Here is a 20,250-nt window from a genome sequence, read left to right as displayed (position 1 = left end):
TTTACATAATTTTTTAATCATTGCATTTATTTATTTAATTATTTCTTTATATTTCTTTTAGATAAAAAATCTACTGTTTTAATGTATTATGCACAACTAGTAAGCTCGCTGTCATTAAAGAGAGAAAAATGCATGAAACACTTCTTAATTAAAGTTATTAACACCTTAAGCACCGAATGCGAAGCGTAGATGCAGGTCTAAATGCTGTCTCCGCAAGGTAAAGTGCACACGAATCCATCTCACACCAGAGTGAGAAAATCACTCCAACCTGCACATTCCATAAGGTCACAAAGCCAAGAGCCGGGTAAAGGTCCCAGACATTGACGGCAAACACGCAAACCTTCTCAATGTCTGGATGACTGGATAGAAAAAGAGACCTTTTGACAGGAGGGTTCAAACTGCAGAAGAAGAAACATGCACACTTTAGATTCCCTCAAATGGACAAGACTGTCTGAATATCATTGCATTAGGTGCAAAATACACCATAGTACCTGCAGACTTTATTTTCTGTCATTTGAAACACAAGAAAGTTCTTTTTGTCAAATGTTCTTCTTGCAAACCGTGCTTGTGCAACAATATTCTATTAATAGTGTTATCTAATGCAATGACATTCAGCGATTTTAGGTGTCTCAAATGCATTTGATTGGTGCATGCAAACATGAAAGATGTCCACGCATACAAAACTGTCTTGTATTGCCGTCAAGGACCTCCGACAGCTCTGGAAAGCTATTCGGCTTCCAGCTGAGAGAGTTAAGCTGGAGAGAAATCCAACGAGCGAGATCAACATTCAGCTCATGTACAGTAGCTTCCCACAGTTTTATTCACAGGATTTGGCTATCGAAGCAGAATTTCCATGTTCCTCCTCCAGCCGTAGCCGTGCTTTATGAGTATACCGTTATGAATAGACTGGCAGATTAAACAAATCTCTTTACGCATAACGCTAGATGCATTACCGTGAGGCCTGGCACCGAGCATTTATATTACCTCTCGAGCAAAAAAAATTAACTAAATATTTGCAATTGTATGTGCATCTCCCCAGATTATGCTGCGGCGAACAATGCGTGCGATTTAAACTCAATTAGCATGTTAAGCTTGTGCAAGAGCCGCCTCGCAAAATGGGCCAGCGCGTATGATCGCATTTCTAATTACTCATTAGTCTTGACTGTTTGGAACAGATGAATCACGGCACCATTATGCATGCTGCAATTCGATGGAGGGAAATATCATGATGAAATCTTCTTCCTAGCATTTTTGGCACAAAATTAACGTTGGATTATGGACACTTTATCCGATGTGAGTCCCACGTGAGAGGCGATGTTCCTGAGTAACAGAATCCTGCCACAGAAACAGTTCAAAAGCAAAATGCTGATACTATTTGATACCCCCCCCCCCCCCTTTTTTTATAAATGTACTTGCTACTTTAAATACAGTATATTTCATTATTTATAATGGGATTTTGATAAACAGAATCTGAGCATTTTCTTAACCAGCTTTGACTGTGATGCAAAACTACTACTAAAGGGTTATTATAGTAATAGTAATACTTGGAATAAAATAAACTTCAACTAAAATAAAAAAAAAAAAAAATTATAATAAAAAAATTATAAATGATAATAATAATAATAATAATACAACAGAAATAAAAAAAAAAATGTCCAAACCAACATCTGTTATTTTAGTTTAATTAATTAAAATGTAACTGCAATTATTCAAATAACTAAAACTAAAACTGTCTTAATGCACTTTTAATGTGAGAAACATTAAACATTTAATTATAATATAAGAAAGCCTGGTTGTCGATTCATGCAGCATTTACATTGAATATAAATTAATATAATAATATAATACATTTAAATGAAATAAAAAGAGAAAAAATAAAAATGCTAATTAATTAAAAGAATAAGTAAATTAAATAAACATTACATTTAAATAAACTAAAATAAATAAATAAACAAACAAAAAAAATCCTATTTCATTTCATTCCAGACGTCTGACACGAAAACTCATTGTAACTCTGAACATCTACTTCTAGCCAAAATGTAATTGTTTCATCTCGAGAAAAACAAGAAAAACGCAGGAATACGTGCTGATAAATGCTGTTTTCCTGAGAGCTTTCTTCTGACCCCCCTCAAACTTCACAAATTAATACTCAACCAGAAGCAGGCCGTAGCTGACCTTCCCATTCCATTATCTCCACTGTCTCACAGAGGACAGGGAGGTGATAAGTTGTTTACTGTAAGGGTCCGGAGGGATAACAGGGTCCTGGCCTGGGGAAGCGCAGCCGGCGTGTTGTTACTGAGCTGAGTGCTTTTTCACGGGACAGTCGCTGGATGTAAGATTTTATGCCTGGTGTGGCAGGGAGAGCCGAGCGACGACAGAGACTGTCATTTGGGTTCAGCTATTGAGTCGCTGCACATTCAAGGGCAAACTGAAGTTAGATAAGTGAAGTGAGAGTTCACCAAACACAGACATAAACCATCGACCAACAGCCGCTGATAGTTCTGGACCTGAGTCTCAAGCAATTTTTCAAGACGACATTTTAGTCTTAGAAAAAAAAAATAATTAAAGGGTGATTGACAAAGATGTTATTTTAATAACAATGTTATTGCTATACACAATATTTTCAAGTGTTTTATATATATATATATATATATATATATATATATATATATATATATGTGTGTGTGTATTTATATTATAATATGAAAAAATAGAACAAATATATTAGCGTGAAAAATAACAACTTACTTAAATTACAACACACAAGCAAATTGACTTTATTTTAATTGACTAAAAGCATAATTATTCATGTCTAAATGACGGTCTCATCACAGTAAAAGCCTCTAGTGAAGCAAATCAGCCATCACGAATGTCCACGTCTTGCACTGTGAGTTTACAGAGACGTCTAAAGGCGCATGTGTTGATCAATCAGAGGCCTGCCGCACTGACCACAGGGAGGGAAGGACAGGTGTGGGCGTATTAGATCTTAATGGGACCTGGAGCCGCTCGGGGAATTGACTTCTTTGGCTCTTGGCAGAGGGGCAGACGTATCACCATCACCGCGGCTGATTATAGAAGCGCTCAGCAGAATGATGTGTGCTTGGCCTTTTCATGCTTCATTAACAAAATCAGGCAACCTGCCACATGCATGCCGCAGCTCATTAAGTCAGTGAGGGGAATAATGTTGAATGCAAAGTCTGGGAGAAACCGCAGAGCCGGCCATTAATAACAGAGCAGGAGAATACGGACTGGACCGTCTGCAGCTATTTACATGCTTATTTATTGATGCAAACTCATCCGTGGGGTTAGAGATCAGAACAAACCTCTAAGGAGAGGCTCTACCATTTTTGCTTGGCAGACGATATAACAGATAAAACAAAATAATAATAATAAAAAATCCCACTGAAGGAGGAACTGCAGCCATATCAATGTGTTAGCACTTATAAACCAGTCTTAATTTAGTTGAAGAATAATTTTCGTCATAATTTTCGTCAACGACATTTTTTTCACTGACGACAACAAGACGATAACAAACAAAAACTCTTTTTGAATGACAAAAATTATGACGTAAGTCTATTGACATTTTCGTCAACGAATAAAAACAAGACGAAAATGTTAGGGAGGGACGATTTGGGAAGAGATTAATTCAGAACGAATCGGCTGCATAGAAGATTAGATGCGAACATATGAACCGGTGGGACAAGCTAAAATAAACTTGCTGCACGGCGCATAAAACGTTCAAAAATGTCAATATGTGGGAGTAAGAGGAGAGCATACATATGTAAAAATCTGACAACGCAAGAGAGAACTCAATTCGGTCCGGTTTTCTGAGCGCAGAAAGCGCGTCTCACAGCACGTGAGTACTCTTTCACGTCACATGAACGGAGAAATAAACACAAAATGATGTCGAAATGTCCTTTTTGACAAGTATTCATACGTCTTAAGTGAACGTAAACAGTAGGGAGAACGTGTATCAGTACATTGCATCCGTGCATTCCGTTTTAAAGGGATAACAGCCTAATTTAGTTGCTATTGTCCGAGTCATTGATATTAATCAAGCAACAAAAGAAACACTTACAATCACTCACTGCTCTTGACTGAAAAACTTTAGTAGTCCTAAAGATTAATCTAAATTTATTTATAGAAATAAACAAGTCTGCTTGAAAAAATTAAGAATATGGTAAATAAGTTGTTATAATGAATGCATAATTAGCCTATATAACCAATGGTATTTCATTAAAAAGAAGATCATGTTCTTGTTCTTTATGAGAAGTGGTTTTATTTAATTTTAACAAAGGCATGTTGTGTGTCACCGCAGTTAAATCGCAGTCTATCATAAAACCCTAATATCCAACCTATATAATGAGTTTGGACATTTTTGAGAAATGCTTAATAAATGCACTGTAACCAAACCCATTAGATTTTAGCAGACTAAATTTACTGTAGATTTGGTCGACTAAAATCTTATGATATTTAGTAGACTAAAACTAAAAACAATTCAGATGACTAAAATATGACTAAAACTAAATCAAAATTTGCTGTTAAAATTAACACTGCTATAAACCACACAACAATTCCTTAGCAGTCACCCGGAATACCCTAGAAATCACACAGGAATTCCTTAACAACCACCCAGAATACCCTAGCAACCCCACAACAATTCCTTAGCATCCACCCACAATACCATAGCAAATACACATAATACCCTATAGCGAAGCGACCACACAACAATTCCTTAGCAGATTCCCAGAATACCCTAGTGACCACACAGCAATTCCTTAGCAGCCACCCAGAATACTCTAGCAACTACACAGCAATTCCTTAGCAGCCACCCAGAATACTCTAGCAACTACACAGCAATTCCTTAGCAGCCACCCAGAAAACTCTAGCAACTACACAGCAATTCCTTAGCAGCCACCCAGAATACCCTAGTGACCACACAGAATTACATAGCAACCAACAATAATACCCTAACAACCACTCACAATACCCTAGCAACCACACACAATTCCTAAGCACCCACCCACAATACCCTAGTGACCACACAGGAATTCCTTAGCAACCACCAATAATACCCTAACAACCACACAGAATACCCTAGCAACCACAAAAATTAAATAAAAATCCCACTGAAGCAGGAACTGCAGCCATATCAATGTGTTAGCACCTATAAACTCCACAACAATTCCTTAGCAGCCACCCAGAATACCCTAGCAACCACGCAGCAATTCCTTAGCAGCCATCCAGAATACCCTTGCAACCATACAGCAATTTCTTAGCAACCACCCAGAATACCCTAGAAACTGCAAAGCAATTCCTTAACAACCACACAGAATACCCTAGCAACCACACAACAATTCCTTAGCAGCTACCCAAAATACTCTAGAGACCACACACCACAATTCCTCTGCAGCCACCCACAATACCCTAGCAACCACACAGCAATTCCTTTGCAGCCATCCAGAATACCCTAGCGACCACACAGAAATTACTTAGCAACCACTCAGAATGCCCTAGTAACCATATAGAAACATGTACTCAGAATACCACAGTAACTGCATAGAAACACCCTAGCAACCACCCTGAAAGTCCTTGCAACAACATAGTATCATGCTACAAGCATTTGGAATACCCTAGCAACCACAGAGAGAAAGAGAGAGACGATAGATAGATAGATAGATAGATAGATAGATAGATAGATAGATAGATAGATAGATAGATAGATAGATAGATAGATAGATAGATAGATAGATAGATGCATAATTTATATTTACTTAGAAATATATGCATAATTTTCATAATTGTACATTTTCATTAACCACTTTGTAAACAACATAATTCACTGACATTTTAACTATATGTAAATGAGCAAAACAACAGTCACCAAAGTAAATAAGTCTGACATCTTTAACATGGTGATCTGAAATCCCTCCTCATTATCCTGATAAATGGATGTTAGCGCCAGCTTTCATAAAGTTTACAGCGGTTCAGAGTGATAGAACTCAACTGACGGCTCTCCAGAGGATAAAACCTCCATTAGCGGCTGGAAAGCGTCAGGTAAATTGAACGTAACAGATCAATAAGCTGCACGTGTATTAAAATAACCCTAAGATTTAATGTTCTGAGCCAAAGATGAAGCACCTGAGACGTCCTTCAGACAAAAGAGATCAGGACAGAACATTCGACTATTATATTGTCTGAAGAAATCCAATCAATGATGTCAGTATAAATCAAAAGAATAAAAACCACAGGATTTCAGTTTCTGTCTTTTATTATAAATTGGATTGTTTTGCTTTGTGCTGTGCTTAATACATGGAAGCAAATCAAAAGTAACATCTAAAAGATAGTTAGAGAACAAATAACTACAATAAGAAATGTTGTTGACAAATTGTGCAAGCAACAAGTATAGCCTCGAATTATGAATAATTTAAGTTTCATTCACATATGCTACGGTTTCTAAAAAAGCCTTTCAAAACTGGATAATAATACATTCAATATCTATCTGCATTCAAACACCAACGAACAAACATTTAATATGAATTATCTTTCATATATACTTCGAATGAAATTCAATCTTCAATCAATGCATAAGTATGCGTCCACCTCCAGATCTTGCTTGATTTGAAGTATCTATAAGCAATATTTTGTTGATGACAGGCTAGTCCTGTGAGGAGCTTCCCCACTATGATTCACTGAGCGTCAGGGCGCTCCGACGAGGATCATTATCGTTCATTTTCATCATCCTGTGACACAGCGGGCCATTTTCGGCGGGCCTCTTCAGAGCGAAGCATTAGTTAAACAAGCACAATGGCAGTGTTTCATCTGTACATCCCCCTCGTTATCAGACGACTGGATGTGAATGTTATTTTAATTCCTGCATTGGTTAAGATTCCCTCTCCCTACAAGCTGTAACCACCGACGGCGGCGGTAAAATTCAGAGCTTCTTGATGTCACACAGCCAGCAGGTTTTCGCCACAACGCCTCATTTAGACGATCCGCGTGTCGTCTGGACTGCTTGGCCTCTTTTTGATTCATCAGCAGGCAGATCAAACTTTTAAACCTCCGATTTCAGTCTGATTTTAGATTTTTTAGATTTTGAGGGGCACCATTAACAAAAGCACATCCATGCAGTCACAGTGAATAATGCATTAAACTTTCTGTTTCTGCAGAATGCCAATTAGACTTGCTTTTGAACTCCACTTGGGTGAAAAAAAAAACATTTAAAATATTGGAATGGAATTAATAATGTATAGCTCTGTTTATGGTTCTTCAATGACTCATCCACCAATTCAGACATGACATTAAAACTTACTTTAAAACTTAACTTAAAAAGGTTGAGCACCTATCAAGATTATGAAATTAGAATGTATTTTACATTTCAGTCCAATTACTCATTTTGGATTGAATTTGAATAAAAAATAAGAATCTAAAATTTAAATACCTGCAAAAAGTGTCGTTATTAACTAGAAAATGAAAGTCTGTCAAGGAAAACGTTGGATGTTAGTGTGATAAAGCCTTTTTTAAAGTTTACATTGAGATAAGAAAAACAGAATGACAGATAGAACAACAGATAGACAGAGCAAACGATAGAATGTACAATAGATAGACTGAAAGAGAACAACAGAAAGGTAGACAGAACCGTTTAAATTAATGTTAGAATGAACGATAACTAACAACTGAACTAAAGATATCGAGCAATGGACTGATAGAACAACAGACTGAAAGACAGATCGCAGTTAGAATTAACGATGTATAATAGAACGAGATAGAATGATAGACTGAAAGATAGAACAAATGGTAGAATGACAGAACGAAAGAAAGAACGACCAATAGATAGATAGAATGATAGACTGAAAGACAGAACAGAACTCAGAATCCTTGACTAAATGTTAAAGATATACAGTCACTAGTTTGGTTGCAATAAATGGGCATTTCATTTTAAAGAGCCGGTCTAACAGTATTGTTCTTGTTTAGTACTATTGTTGTTTAGTAGGCTATAAAGTTACAGCTAATTCTTGCTAAGGGATGCTCCTTTAAAACCTCTACACAACAATTCCCATCCCACCAACATAGCCTGTTGTTTTTGGTCATGCAATCGGTGCTACTGCACCTCTCACGCTACACAACCACTGATGAGCAGCGTATCATGAGCTTCCAATGCCATAATTGGCCACTGAAGTGCCCCAAAAGTGCCCGGTCCATTAAAGGAACCATTTAAATACAACAGGATCATTACAGCTCATCAGGTGCGAAAGATCACCTTCAAGCGATAGCTGTGGATGAAGAGCCGGGGGACGATATAATCCTGTCCTGAGACAGGCTATTAATTAACAAGTGCTCACTGAAGGGACCAGCCTGCACTTCCTCTCATTGTGTCTCCTTACTGGAGATCGATGCGACCCCCTGCCGATACGGCTCGCTGACGCCTTTTGTTTTCCACACTAAGTACGCAGTGTCTGGATTCGCTGCCAAACACGAGAGTGTGCGCAGGTGACATTGACAAGGAGCCGGGCGACGGGTCCTTTTGTGCGAAGACTCCGGCGCACTGAGCCAGAATCACACGTCTCACGTCTGTTAATATTTTATTTATTACTCTCATGCTGAGGGAAGACAACGCTGGCGTTTGTTTCTGTTGTATTTCTTTATTTATTTCCCTTCGACGAAACCCGCTGAAGCTCGGTCCCAGCGCTCACAGATGTGTTTCAGGGTGACAGCACTCTTGATGGACTCTCTCAATACTAATCAAACATTCGCAGTAAAACGAGTCATTCGAATCTGGTGTTTTTTGTGTATCGCCAGCCAATGGTTTTAAGTGACAGTGAGTATCGGTGTGAGAGTGTTTTTTTATTTTTGTTCTTGTACCTCAGCAGCTTTAGGGTTTGAGAGATTGAAGCAGACCATAAACTACTGAATATTTCAACTCCTGCTGAACAACAAACCATTTTAACTTCAAGTACACCACAACAGTGTCCTGATAAAATGATCAAATGTACATCGCACTGTGTTTGTCTGTCATATCTGAACTGGAAGACAAGACTGAGATTTACAGAAAACATTTCTTATTTTCAAAACACGGGTAATTATAGATTTCCTACACCCTAGCAACCACATAGCAAACAATTTTAAACACATTTAAATGTCCTAGCAACAGAAAACCCAAGCAACCACCTAGCAATGCCTAGAAACTGCCTAGCAACCACTTTGCAATGTCCTATCAACATAGAAACAACCTAACAACAATTCGCAAGAAACCACTTTTAAATGTTCTAACAACCACCTGGAAAACTCTACCAACCACCCAATACACCATAGCAATGCTGCTATATAAAACTGCTTAGTAACACATAGCAACCACTTTGCAATGTCCTAGCAACGCAACCACCCAAAACACCATAGCAACAACCTAGCAAACAATCTGAAAGTAAACACTTTTAAATGTTCTAACAACCGCTCAGAAAACCCTAGAAACCTCTCAAAACACCAAAGCAACCACTTAGCAATGCATAGAAACTGTCTAGCAACACCTAGCAACCATTTTACAATGTCCTAGCAACCACCCAAAACACCAAAGCAACCACCTAGCAAACAATTTGCAAGTAAACACTTTTAAATGTTTTAAAGCCACCGGGACAACCCTAGGAACCAACCAAAACACCATAACAACCACCTAGCAACCATTTTGAAATGTCCTAGCAACCACTCTGGACACCCAAGCACCATGAGAGCAAGTTTTGTACAGGCAAGCAACACGATTTCATCAGACATTCCCTGAAAACAAAAACATGCATTGCAATCTTGCTTATAAATGTAACAGTATCTAATTTGAATGACTTTCAATGCACATCTATTTACTAGAAATCAAGATGAAGACACTGATTCAGAAAGTGATTTATTGCACAAGCAGTATGTCACACAGAAATGCATGTAAGTGAGCATGAAGACAGCGACGGCTCCCCTCACTAACTCTGTCACGGAAGCAGTTGTCGTTTTGCCTCCGTATCTAGATCCAAACACAAAGCGTGACTGCTGACTGTGAGCCCCATCTGCGTGACTTATCGACGGTCGTAACGGGCGGCGCATCGACGGCTGAGGCGTGACGTGGGTTTGGACGGAGCACCGTACAGCGGATGAGCGGGAGAGACGGTGATAAACGAGCGCATCGTCACAGCGCCCCATGAATTATTAGTGGGGCATGAGGCGGAGCTGACACACCACGGCAGATTGACAGGAGGAAAAGGAAACACCGGCGAGATGCGATGGCGCATTTAGATGACCCGGAACGCCCCATCCAGACAAAAAGTGCAGGACGATTAATCAGACGAGCATACGGGAGATAGAGGAGCTTTGGTGAGGGAAGCACGTGGCCCTTGAGCTTGATTTAGCGGGGCCACGGGTCAGAGATCCAATCCCCTCCGGAAGATGAAGTAATTACCAGATGGCCGCTTTGATTTGTTCCACTTTTTTTACAACCACATTATTCTTGATTGCATAATTCATTTGGAAGAGGGAGAAATGTCTGGAAAAATGTTTCTATACGCTTGACCTTAATTCCGCCTCTTAATTACACTCTGATATCAAGCGTCAATGAAAGTCTGATCTAATTCCACCCTCCATTCAAACGCCGGATGTGGTATTTCCTACTTGTTATCTCTGACTTATGACGGTCAAACAATGATGTACACATGAACAAAGCGAATCGTGTTCGATTAACAGGTCTGCACTTATTAACAAAAGGACATTGTTTACTGTGTTAAAGGAATATTTCACTCAAAAATGTTTAATTACTGAGAATGTACTCACCATCAGGCCATCCAAGGCATAGATGAGTTTGTTTCCTCATGGGAACAGATTTGGAGAAATGTAGCATTCCATCACTTGCTCATCAGTGCATCCTCTGCAGTGAATGGGTGCCAAACAGCTGATAAAAACATCACAATAATACACAAGTAATCCAAACAACTCCTGTCCATCAATTGACATCTTGTGAAGTGAAAAGATGCTTGTTTGTGAGAAACAAATCCATCAAGACAAATTTAACTTCAAACCGTTGCTTCTGGACAAAAAAAAAAAAAAGTCAATAATCCATAATAACGCTTCCTCCAGTGGAAAAGTCCATCTCCAATCAGACAAATATTTGTTTAGAACTGTTTTCAATTCTCACCTGTGCATATTTCTCTCCTGATTCAGACAAGATGACTTTTCCACTGCAGAAAACAATATTATGGATAGGGTCCTCATATTTTAGCCAAGAAAAAAAATGTATTTTAAAATAATATGGATAATAAAAATTATAAGATTTGTTTCTTACAAACATGCAGTTTTTGACTTCACAAGACATTAATTGATGGACTGGAGTGGTACTTGTGGATTATTGTGATGTTTTTATCAGCTGTTTGGACTCTCATTCTGACGGCACCCATTCACTGCAGAGGATCCACAGGTGAGCAAGTGATGGAATGCTACATTTCTCTTAAATCTGAAACAAGCTCATTTATACTTGGATGGTCTGAAGGTGAGTAAATCTCAAATTTTCATTTTTGTGTGAACTATTCCTTTACTGTTAACTGTGTTCATCTTCCTTGATGCATCTAAGACTCAATTTTCCAAGTCCTTGAGATTATTACTTACATATAGTTTCTATTCTTCTCCTCTCGGTCGCTCCGTTCCCTGATCCCCAGCATCCATCCTCATCATCACAGTCTCCGCTGTATCCGTCTCCACTTCCGGTCTCGATTTGGTCCAGTGTGCCCAGCTTTGGGATTGATTTGCCCTGCAACAGCTAGAACACATACAAGACAAGTTTGAACCTCAGAATTTAGTATTTCAGTATTTGACTGATTTTATTCAGATTTTAAACAACAAATGAAAGTGGGGTTTGTAATACATCTGATTATATGCGTTTCTTTTGTTGTTCAGACCACAAACAACTAACCAGATTGAGTTATACACCAAAAAAAAACAAGCATGCATTTCCAGATTGCATAAAGCTTTTAATGAAAACATTTGCAAATAGAGCAATTTTTGTAGCATCAATTGTGGGTATATTCAGCATTCAAACAATAACAGGAACACAACTCCATCCCCTGAGATCAGTGCCTGGATATGATATCCTTCAATTACCCTCAAAACTAACTTTTGCAGAGCTAGGACGGGTTAGCATCAATTACAAACTTGAGCAATATCCGCTCAGGGTGCAGGAACATTTAATTATCTAATGGAAATGCAAGACAGCCTCTCAGATATTGAAAGCGCTTTGTATTTATCAGGTAGAGCGCATTGGGCCGTTGCAATTGTCTGTGGTAATTAGCAGCTGTAGAGGCTCAATATCTGCCGATTAAGTGGCTGAACTAATGGATTAGCAGAGCCATGATGGATGAATGACTGCGACACACACTTAGAGGTCGCCTCGAATCGACACGGAAAACTACAATCAAAAATGAAACCACTGGTGAATGGATGACTATGATTTAGAATGACATACTTAGCATGCGTAGATTATCCAGTGTATTTAGTGACATGTGCAATGCATTCAACTTCATAATTCCAGTTTTTACAAAAATTGGCTTAAAAACACACACATTAGAAAGTGGTTTGAATTTGGTTTGTAAAAAAAAAATACAAATATTTTTCTGATGTCTTTTGCTAGTCAGACCACAAACTCCTGAACAGATTTAAGTTAGATAAAAAAAAAAAAAAAGGATTTTGCTACTTCTCAAAAAAAAAAAAAGGAATGCATGATATAAAAGTACCATATCAGTGTCATACTTATACACTATTTTATTTGACTGCCAAAAGTTATATTTCTTTTTACAAAAAATAGCTTAAAAATGCGAAGCAACCCTATTTATTTCTGCCAAAAATGACAACGTTTTTAGATACAATATGATTAAAAATGCAAAAGATATGACATCTGGATGACACTTGCTGAATTAAACATGCAACATATTGAAATCATGTTGCATAAATATAGCATACTAATGTTTGAAACATTTATCTGCATACTATTAAAAAAACGAACAAGTATGCATTAATATATGGTTCCATTCTAAACACAGTCAATGAATAAAACAATGTTTGATTCAAAATGGTTGTTTTATGCGAATATATTAATTCAGTTTATTTGATATATATTTCATTTATTTACTTCCATTCCACTTTAATAAAATGGTTTCTTCACAACGACCTCAGTCTTTTACTATAAAAAGTGTTTTGAATGTTTCTCTTGAGGCACGCAGGCAGAAAAGGAAATAATACAAAAAACAGCAGCATGCTTCAAATGCATAAATTACTTTCAGTCAGGCCTGTAGCAAATATATGTTACCCTTCTGTAATTTTCTTTCCGACCGTAACCAGAAAGCCTGAAGCACCGAAGGCCTTTATCTTGCTAAGGTAAAAATGTTTCGTCTCTTATCTGTAGAATGACCACGTTCTCCTCTAACGGTGAGGTGCATTGTTCCTCGAGGAATCCTCAATGTTCCTCCACGGTTTGATTGACTGCCTGAGGTTAGTCGGCTACTTGCAGTGGATGAAACTTCACAGTCCAGCTCCCGTGCAATTTTTCAAAAACGCAACACAGCAAATAAAAAAAATGAGGAAAATTACCAGCCGTAGTATAACAATCATCTTAATCTGAATGCATCTATTTAGCTGCCGGGCAAACCGCTCCAATTCATTACTGCTTCTAACCAGAGGCATAGAAATCATCTGAAAAGTGAGCATAATGTAGCACTGATCAGCCTGGCTCATGAATATTAATTATGTGATCTAAGGTAGTGCTAACTGATTTACTGAAAGACGATAGTTAAAAACCACTACCATTAGTAGGATTGGCACTTTCAGCTTGCAAGATGCTTGAAAACCTCTAAAATCTCATTTTCTCATTACGGTTCACTGCAGAGCCCGACTCTGTCTAATGCGGTAGGTATGATAGGCATGCTGGTCACTGAGTTTATTTAAACACAGTAATCATCTGTAATCATCTCCATAAATATCAGGAGTGAAACCGATTCTCGTGTTTATTAGTAACCAAAACATCGCTGTCACTGACGCTCATGCTATGAAACTCTTCTATTTCATTCGACTTTGAGATGACTTTTTGAGTTTCTGAAGAACTTGTTAAAAAGACTAGGAATGATTTGAAAACCTGAAAGTGAAAATTATATCTCTGGAGAAGCACTGCTTAAAGACTGTCATCTTGTGTGAAGTTAATGTGAATCCCAGCTACATTTCTAAGTGGTCTGGTTATCTTCAGATCTTACCTTTGCTTTTGGCATCACAAGCTTTATGTCACTGAAACATCAGCAGCAACATTTGAAAAAGACCAAAGTTCAGCCATGAACCTTTAAGCAACACATACATGACTAACTGATCTGATAAAACAAACAAGAGGCTCACTGAGGCTTAAAAAGGAAGTAAACACTGTAACCAACAGAGTACTCAGTATTCTGGGATGTTTGTGTGCATTGGGAATCATATTTATTCAAATAAAGCTAAGGTAACACTTATTTTACATACAGCACACAGTGGAAATTACATGAATATGGTAGTGGGCAAATGCATAAAGTGCAGCACAATTTAAAATCATGAGTTTAAAGTCTGTCGATCGCGTGACTCTAGTGAAGATGAATTCTCCTCCTGTCCACATTCAATCCCGACCGTCACACTGAAAACACGAGATCATGCAGCATACAAATGTTGTTAAGTTTCTCACAAGTGGATCCGACTAAGTTTGCAAGGTTTGTGAAATTAAATGTTCGTTAGTCATTCAAAGATTTGTTTAAATGATATAAATGCGTACTGCATTTGCTGAATGTTTACGGCAAACAAGAAAGTATTATAATGTTTGCCTTTCTATTACTAATAATATAAAAGCAATGGCTATAATACTTTTTGTACACATTTTAATTCCTTTGTTTAACAGTTCTATCTGGTTATTAGACAGACTTCTATCTGTATTAGACAGAACTGTTAACAACAACAGCGAACAAGAGGGAGAATGTGAGCACTGTGTGCTCAGGCGCTGCTGTTCTCAGCACTGTCAAAATAAGTCTGTCGTACCGTCAAAATAAAATTCCCTCCTCGAACGCATCGGCCAAACAGAAAAACTTATTGGCCAATGCCGATATTTGAAAAATGCCAAATATCGGCCTTGACGATATATCGGTCGACCACTAATTAAGACACAAAATATGTTAAACTAATATACTAACATATGTATATAAATATATATATACTGTATATATGGTAATTCTTGAATTTTTGGTTACAACCTTGCTTTATTATCTTAACAGAAAAAGGCTGATAAAATACACGACTTGCTCATATTCAGGGAACCATAAAAACTTTATAGCCCAAACCAGAAGAAAATGGGAGAGAATTTAAAAGAATACAGGTGCATCTCAAAAAATTAGAATATCGTGAAAAAGTTAATTTTTTCTTGTAACTTCAGAAAGTGAAACTTTCATATATTTTTAATTCATTACATGTAAAGTAAAACATTTCAAAAGTTGTTTTTGTTTTAATTTTGATGATTAGAGTTTACAGCTCATGAAAGTCAAAAATCCAGTATCTCAAAATATTAGAATATTTCCTAAAATCAATCAAAAAAAGGATTTTCAAAACAGAAAAGTATGTTAATTTATGCACTCAATACTTGGTCGGGGCTCCTTTAGCACAAACTCCAGCATCAGTGAGGAATGGCATGGAAGCGATCAGCCTGTGGCTCTGCTGAGGCACTATTGAGCCTTCAGCTCGTCTGTATTGTTGGATCGACTGTTTCTCATCTTTCTCTTGAAAATATCCCACAAATTCCATATGGGGTTCAGGTCAGGCATGTTGGCTGGCCAATCAAGCACCATAATATCATGGTCCGCAAACCACTTGGAAGTGGTTTTGGCACTGTGGGCAGGTGCTAAAGTCCTGCTGGAAAAGGAAATCAGCATATCCATAAAGCTTGTCAGCAGATGGAAGCATAAAGTGCTCCAAAATCTTCTGGTAGACGGCTGCATTGACTTTGGACTTGATAAAACACAATGGACCAACACAAGCAGACGTCATGGCACCCCAAATCATCTCTGACTTTGTAAACTTCCCACTGGACTTCAAGCAGCTTGGATTCTGTGCCTCTTCTTTCTGACTCCAGACCTTGATTTCCGAATGAAATGCAAAATTTACTTTTATCTGAAAAGAGTACTTTGGACCACTGAGCAACTGTCCAGTTCATTTTCTCCGTAGCCCAGGTAAGAAGCTTCTAACGTTGTTTCTGTTTCAGAAGTGGCTTGGTAGCCCTTTTCCTGAAGACGTCTGAGCGTGGTGACTCTTGATGCACTGACTCCAGATTCAGTTCACTCCTTGTGAAACTCTCCCAAGTGTTTGAATCAGCTTTGCTTGACAGTATTCTCAAGCTTGCGCTCATCCCTGTTGCTTGTGCACCTTTTCCTATCCAATTTCTTCCTTCCAGTCAACTTTGCATTTTATATGCTTTGATACAGCACTCTGTGAACAGCCACACCTTTCAGTAATGACCCTCTGTGACTTACCCTCTTTGTGGAGGGTGTCCGTGATTGTCTTCTGGACCATTGCCAAGTCAGCAGTCTTCCCCATTACTGTGGTTTCAAAGAACAAGAGATACCCAGAATTTATACTGTAGGGATGGTCATTTATTTGAACATATTAGAATATTCTAATATTTTGAGATACTGGATTTTTGACTTTCTTGAGCTGTAAGCTCTAATCATCAAAATTAAAACAAAACAACTTTTTAAATGTTTTACTTTACATGTATTGGATCTAAATGAATAAATGAAAGTTTCACTTTTTGAAATAAGTTACAAGAAAAAATTAACTTTTTCAAGATATTCTAATTTTTTGAGATGCACCTGTAGTCCACCCAAAAAGTTTAATCAGTTACTAAGCCTGATGTCATTTAAAACTAATATGATTTTCCTTTTCATTGGAATCACAAAAAAAAAAAGATACTGCAGAAAATTGTATTTATAGATTGATTTATTTTAGGCCTAATGGATAGAGAGTCGGACTTGTAACCCAAAGGTCGCGGGTTCGAGTCTCAGGTCTGGCAGGAATTGTCGGTGGGGGGAGTGAATAACCAGCGCTGCTTGAGCAAAACACCGAACCCCAACTGTTCCCCAGGAGCCGCACTGCTCTGGGTGAGTGTTCAGTGTGTGTGTGTGTTTGTTCACTTGGATGGGTTAAATGCAGAGCACAAATTCCAAGTATGGGACACCATACTTGGCCACAAGTCACGTCCTTTCCTTTCCTATACAATGAATGTGAATAGGAATGTGAGCTGTCAAAACTACATAAACGAACCGTAAAAGCAGTTTAACACCCATAGATATACAACCTGTGTGCTACATAATGATATATGCTATATATACTGTATGTATGTGATAAGCTACAATTTTTCTGCAGGTTACATAGGTTAAACAAGGTGGCGAAAAGTGACTGTATATATGAGCGAATTATTGAATCATTGCCTGAACTGATTCATTCAAAACACTGATTCACTTACCATTCAAACAAAATATGTTCGAAACAATGATTAATTCATGGAAAAAAGACTATCTTTATGGGTGCAACATTGATTAATTCACTCATCTGATTTGTTGAAATCACTGATTCATTCAGGATTCAAACTAAATGCTGTCTGTATGACTGAGTCATTGAATCACTCACCTCAACTGATATGTTCAAAACAGTGATTAATTCACGAATTAAACAAGTGACTGTCTTTATGGGTACAGCATTGATTCATTCACTTTACAGATTTATTCAAAACACTGATTCATTCAGAAACAAAACAAGTGACTGTCCTTATGATTGATGATTCCTTTTTTTTCCTTAACATTAAATTTGAGTGGCGAAGACCTTTTTACGATCAAATCAGATTCTCATAAATAAAATAAAATGTATTTCCTTGAAAATCCTGTTTTACTGAGTAAAATGGGTTGCAAGCATCACTTTATTTGCAGGAGAACAGAGAACAGAAAGTTTGATGTTAAACAGCAATGATTCAAACTAATCAATCAGTCCTTTCATAAGTGTTCATAACCCTCAAATAATATAATTAAACAGCGATTACACAAACACACAGGATATCGATTTTAAACTCTTTCTCTACAAATGATGGGGAATATAAAGTACCCCAGAAGAATACAGAGGAGAGTGAAGAACAGTGGAAGAACTAGTCGAGACGCTCAATTAAGATTCAAACAAAAGTAAAAGTAATGCCTCTCTCTTTTCTCATGAAGCACTCTTCACAACTCAGAAATCCAATTCAACTCTTCTTAGCTCTTGAGACAGGGCTTAAATTTCTTTTCAGGTTTGACATCTGACTCAGATCTTTATAAAAACAGAATTACACATCATAAATGCTCAGAAGGGCTCTATTCGTGTGTTCTATAATTCAGGATCCTTGTACAGCCTGTTGTGTAGTATTGAGCGGTGCATTAAAACAAGCACTGCACAAGTACTGTGGTAGTACCATGGTACAGTGATGGGATCACATGGTATTGCTATGATACCCGTTACATGTTGTTCTGTTTTAGTTGTGTTTTGCCATGTCTTCCATTGACCTAGTTTTCCTTAGTTGCCCTGATTAGTTAATTATCTCCTCACCTGTTTCTGTTTCCCCATGATTATGTTTAGTATTTATAGCCTGTGTTCTCCCATGTTCCTTTGTCTGCTATTATTTTGGTTTTACATTTGGTTGTGCCCTTCTCAGTCAGTGATTAATTAAAAGAACTCCTTTTGTATTCCTTCGTTGTGCTCTTTGTTTTTACACACCAGACACCCCTAACAATACCTCTGAGACACTGAAATGAATGCACCATGGTATTTAAATGGAACTACTTGTAAAAACATGGTAGTAACGCAGTAAATGTCCAGAAAACAAAATAAGGTTTTTTTTGTTAGAGCTGGTTGGGATGAATTACACTCATGTTATGTAGAAACTTTACAACAGGCTTAAATATTAATGGAAATAAGTTTATGTATGGCAATTATTAATTATTGTTGAAATATTTTACATTTGCATATTAAATAAATTAATAAAATATTTGGTACTATTAACTGGTTGCTAATTAGCATGAATGTTACAATCATATTGGCTGTACTGCTTTTTTGTTTTTTGTACTTATAAAGCACATATATCAAACATCAAATAAACATGAAAAAGTCTAATTTTTGGAGAGAGAGAGAAAAAAATCCTAATACAAAAATAATAACAAATAAGCTAATAACTGAGATGCTAGCTGCTTCTTTTGAGCAGAATCATGATATTTTAATGTATTATTAATGAGGCATTAGAATCTGCTCCAGAGATTCTAGTTGGATCAAAAAGCTATTTGTCTTCATTTGAAGACAAAGATGGTGGACGATGCTGAACCAACAATCCTTGCTGATATAAATAATGCGAGGACAACATCTATGAAAAAAGCAGCATCACTTGTAATACTATCCAATAATATTTGGAAGAACAGAGTGACATTTTACTTAAATATAATAACAAAACCTTACAGGCCCTCTAGTATTATTGGGCTTGTAAGTAGGTTAAGGTCTACAAATTTCTATCACCTTGACCATGTGCCCTAACATACACTTTGTAGGCCTTCGTTTGACATTTACTGTCAATAAAGCTGCTATTAGCAGGTGGAGCACAGGATGCTCTTTGCAGCCTTAATAACAGACTGAAAATGACGACAGACCACCACTGACTGTCAATCATGAAGGGCATCAAACTGGAATGCCGTCAAACTGGCAGCGACTGTTTACAACTGTTTCCACATCCTGCAAAAATTACCATCAGTATCTTTCGCTGACAAAACATGCATTAACACATTGGTTTGAAATGTTTAAGAAGTTGAAAAATTCACAACAACGATGCACTATAAAACATTGAGTTTTCCAAAAGTTTTGCGTACAGACGATCTCTGTTCACACACAATCGTGAAAATAACTACAAATGCTGTATTCAGTAAATGCATGCAAGGCCAGAAGTTGGCGATGCAACTTAGTAAAGTAAACCTGTGCATACCTATGGACAGAACACAAAATATGCATGCGCATGACGTCACTTTTTTCACAAATGTGTTTTTATTAGTGTTGTCAAACAATTAATTGCGATTAATCACATCCAAAATAGTTTTTGTTTACATAATATAGGTGTGTGTACTGTGTATATTTATAATGTATATATAAATACACACACATGCATGTATATATTTCAGATAT

At 37.3% G+C, this 20,250-nt stretch overlaps 1 protein-coding gene across 1 annotated transcript in view; it reads right to left on the bottom strand.

Annotated features, from left to right (window-relative positions):
• Nucleotides 1-20,250, bottom strand: part of LOC306873471 (glypican-5-like) — a 169,954-nt gene that overhangs the window by 37,425 nt on the left and 112,279 nt on the right. The window contains exon 7 of the mRNA XM_079422791.1: nt 11,629-11,779. Coding sequence (XP_079278917.1) covers nt 11,629-11,779 — 151 coding nt within the window. The remainder of the gene's footprint in view (nt 1-11,628; nt 11,780-20,250) is intronic.

Source organism: Barbus barbus (assembly GCF_936440315.1).
Source record: "Barbus barbus genome assembly, chromosome: 8".
Lineage (NCBI taxonomy): Eukaryota > Metazoa > Chordata > Actinopteri > Cypriniformes > Cyprinidae > Barbus > Barbus barbus.
This window is presented reverse-complemented; position numbering and strand designations above follow the sequence as displayed.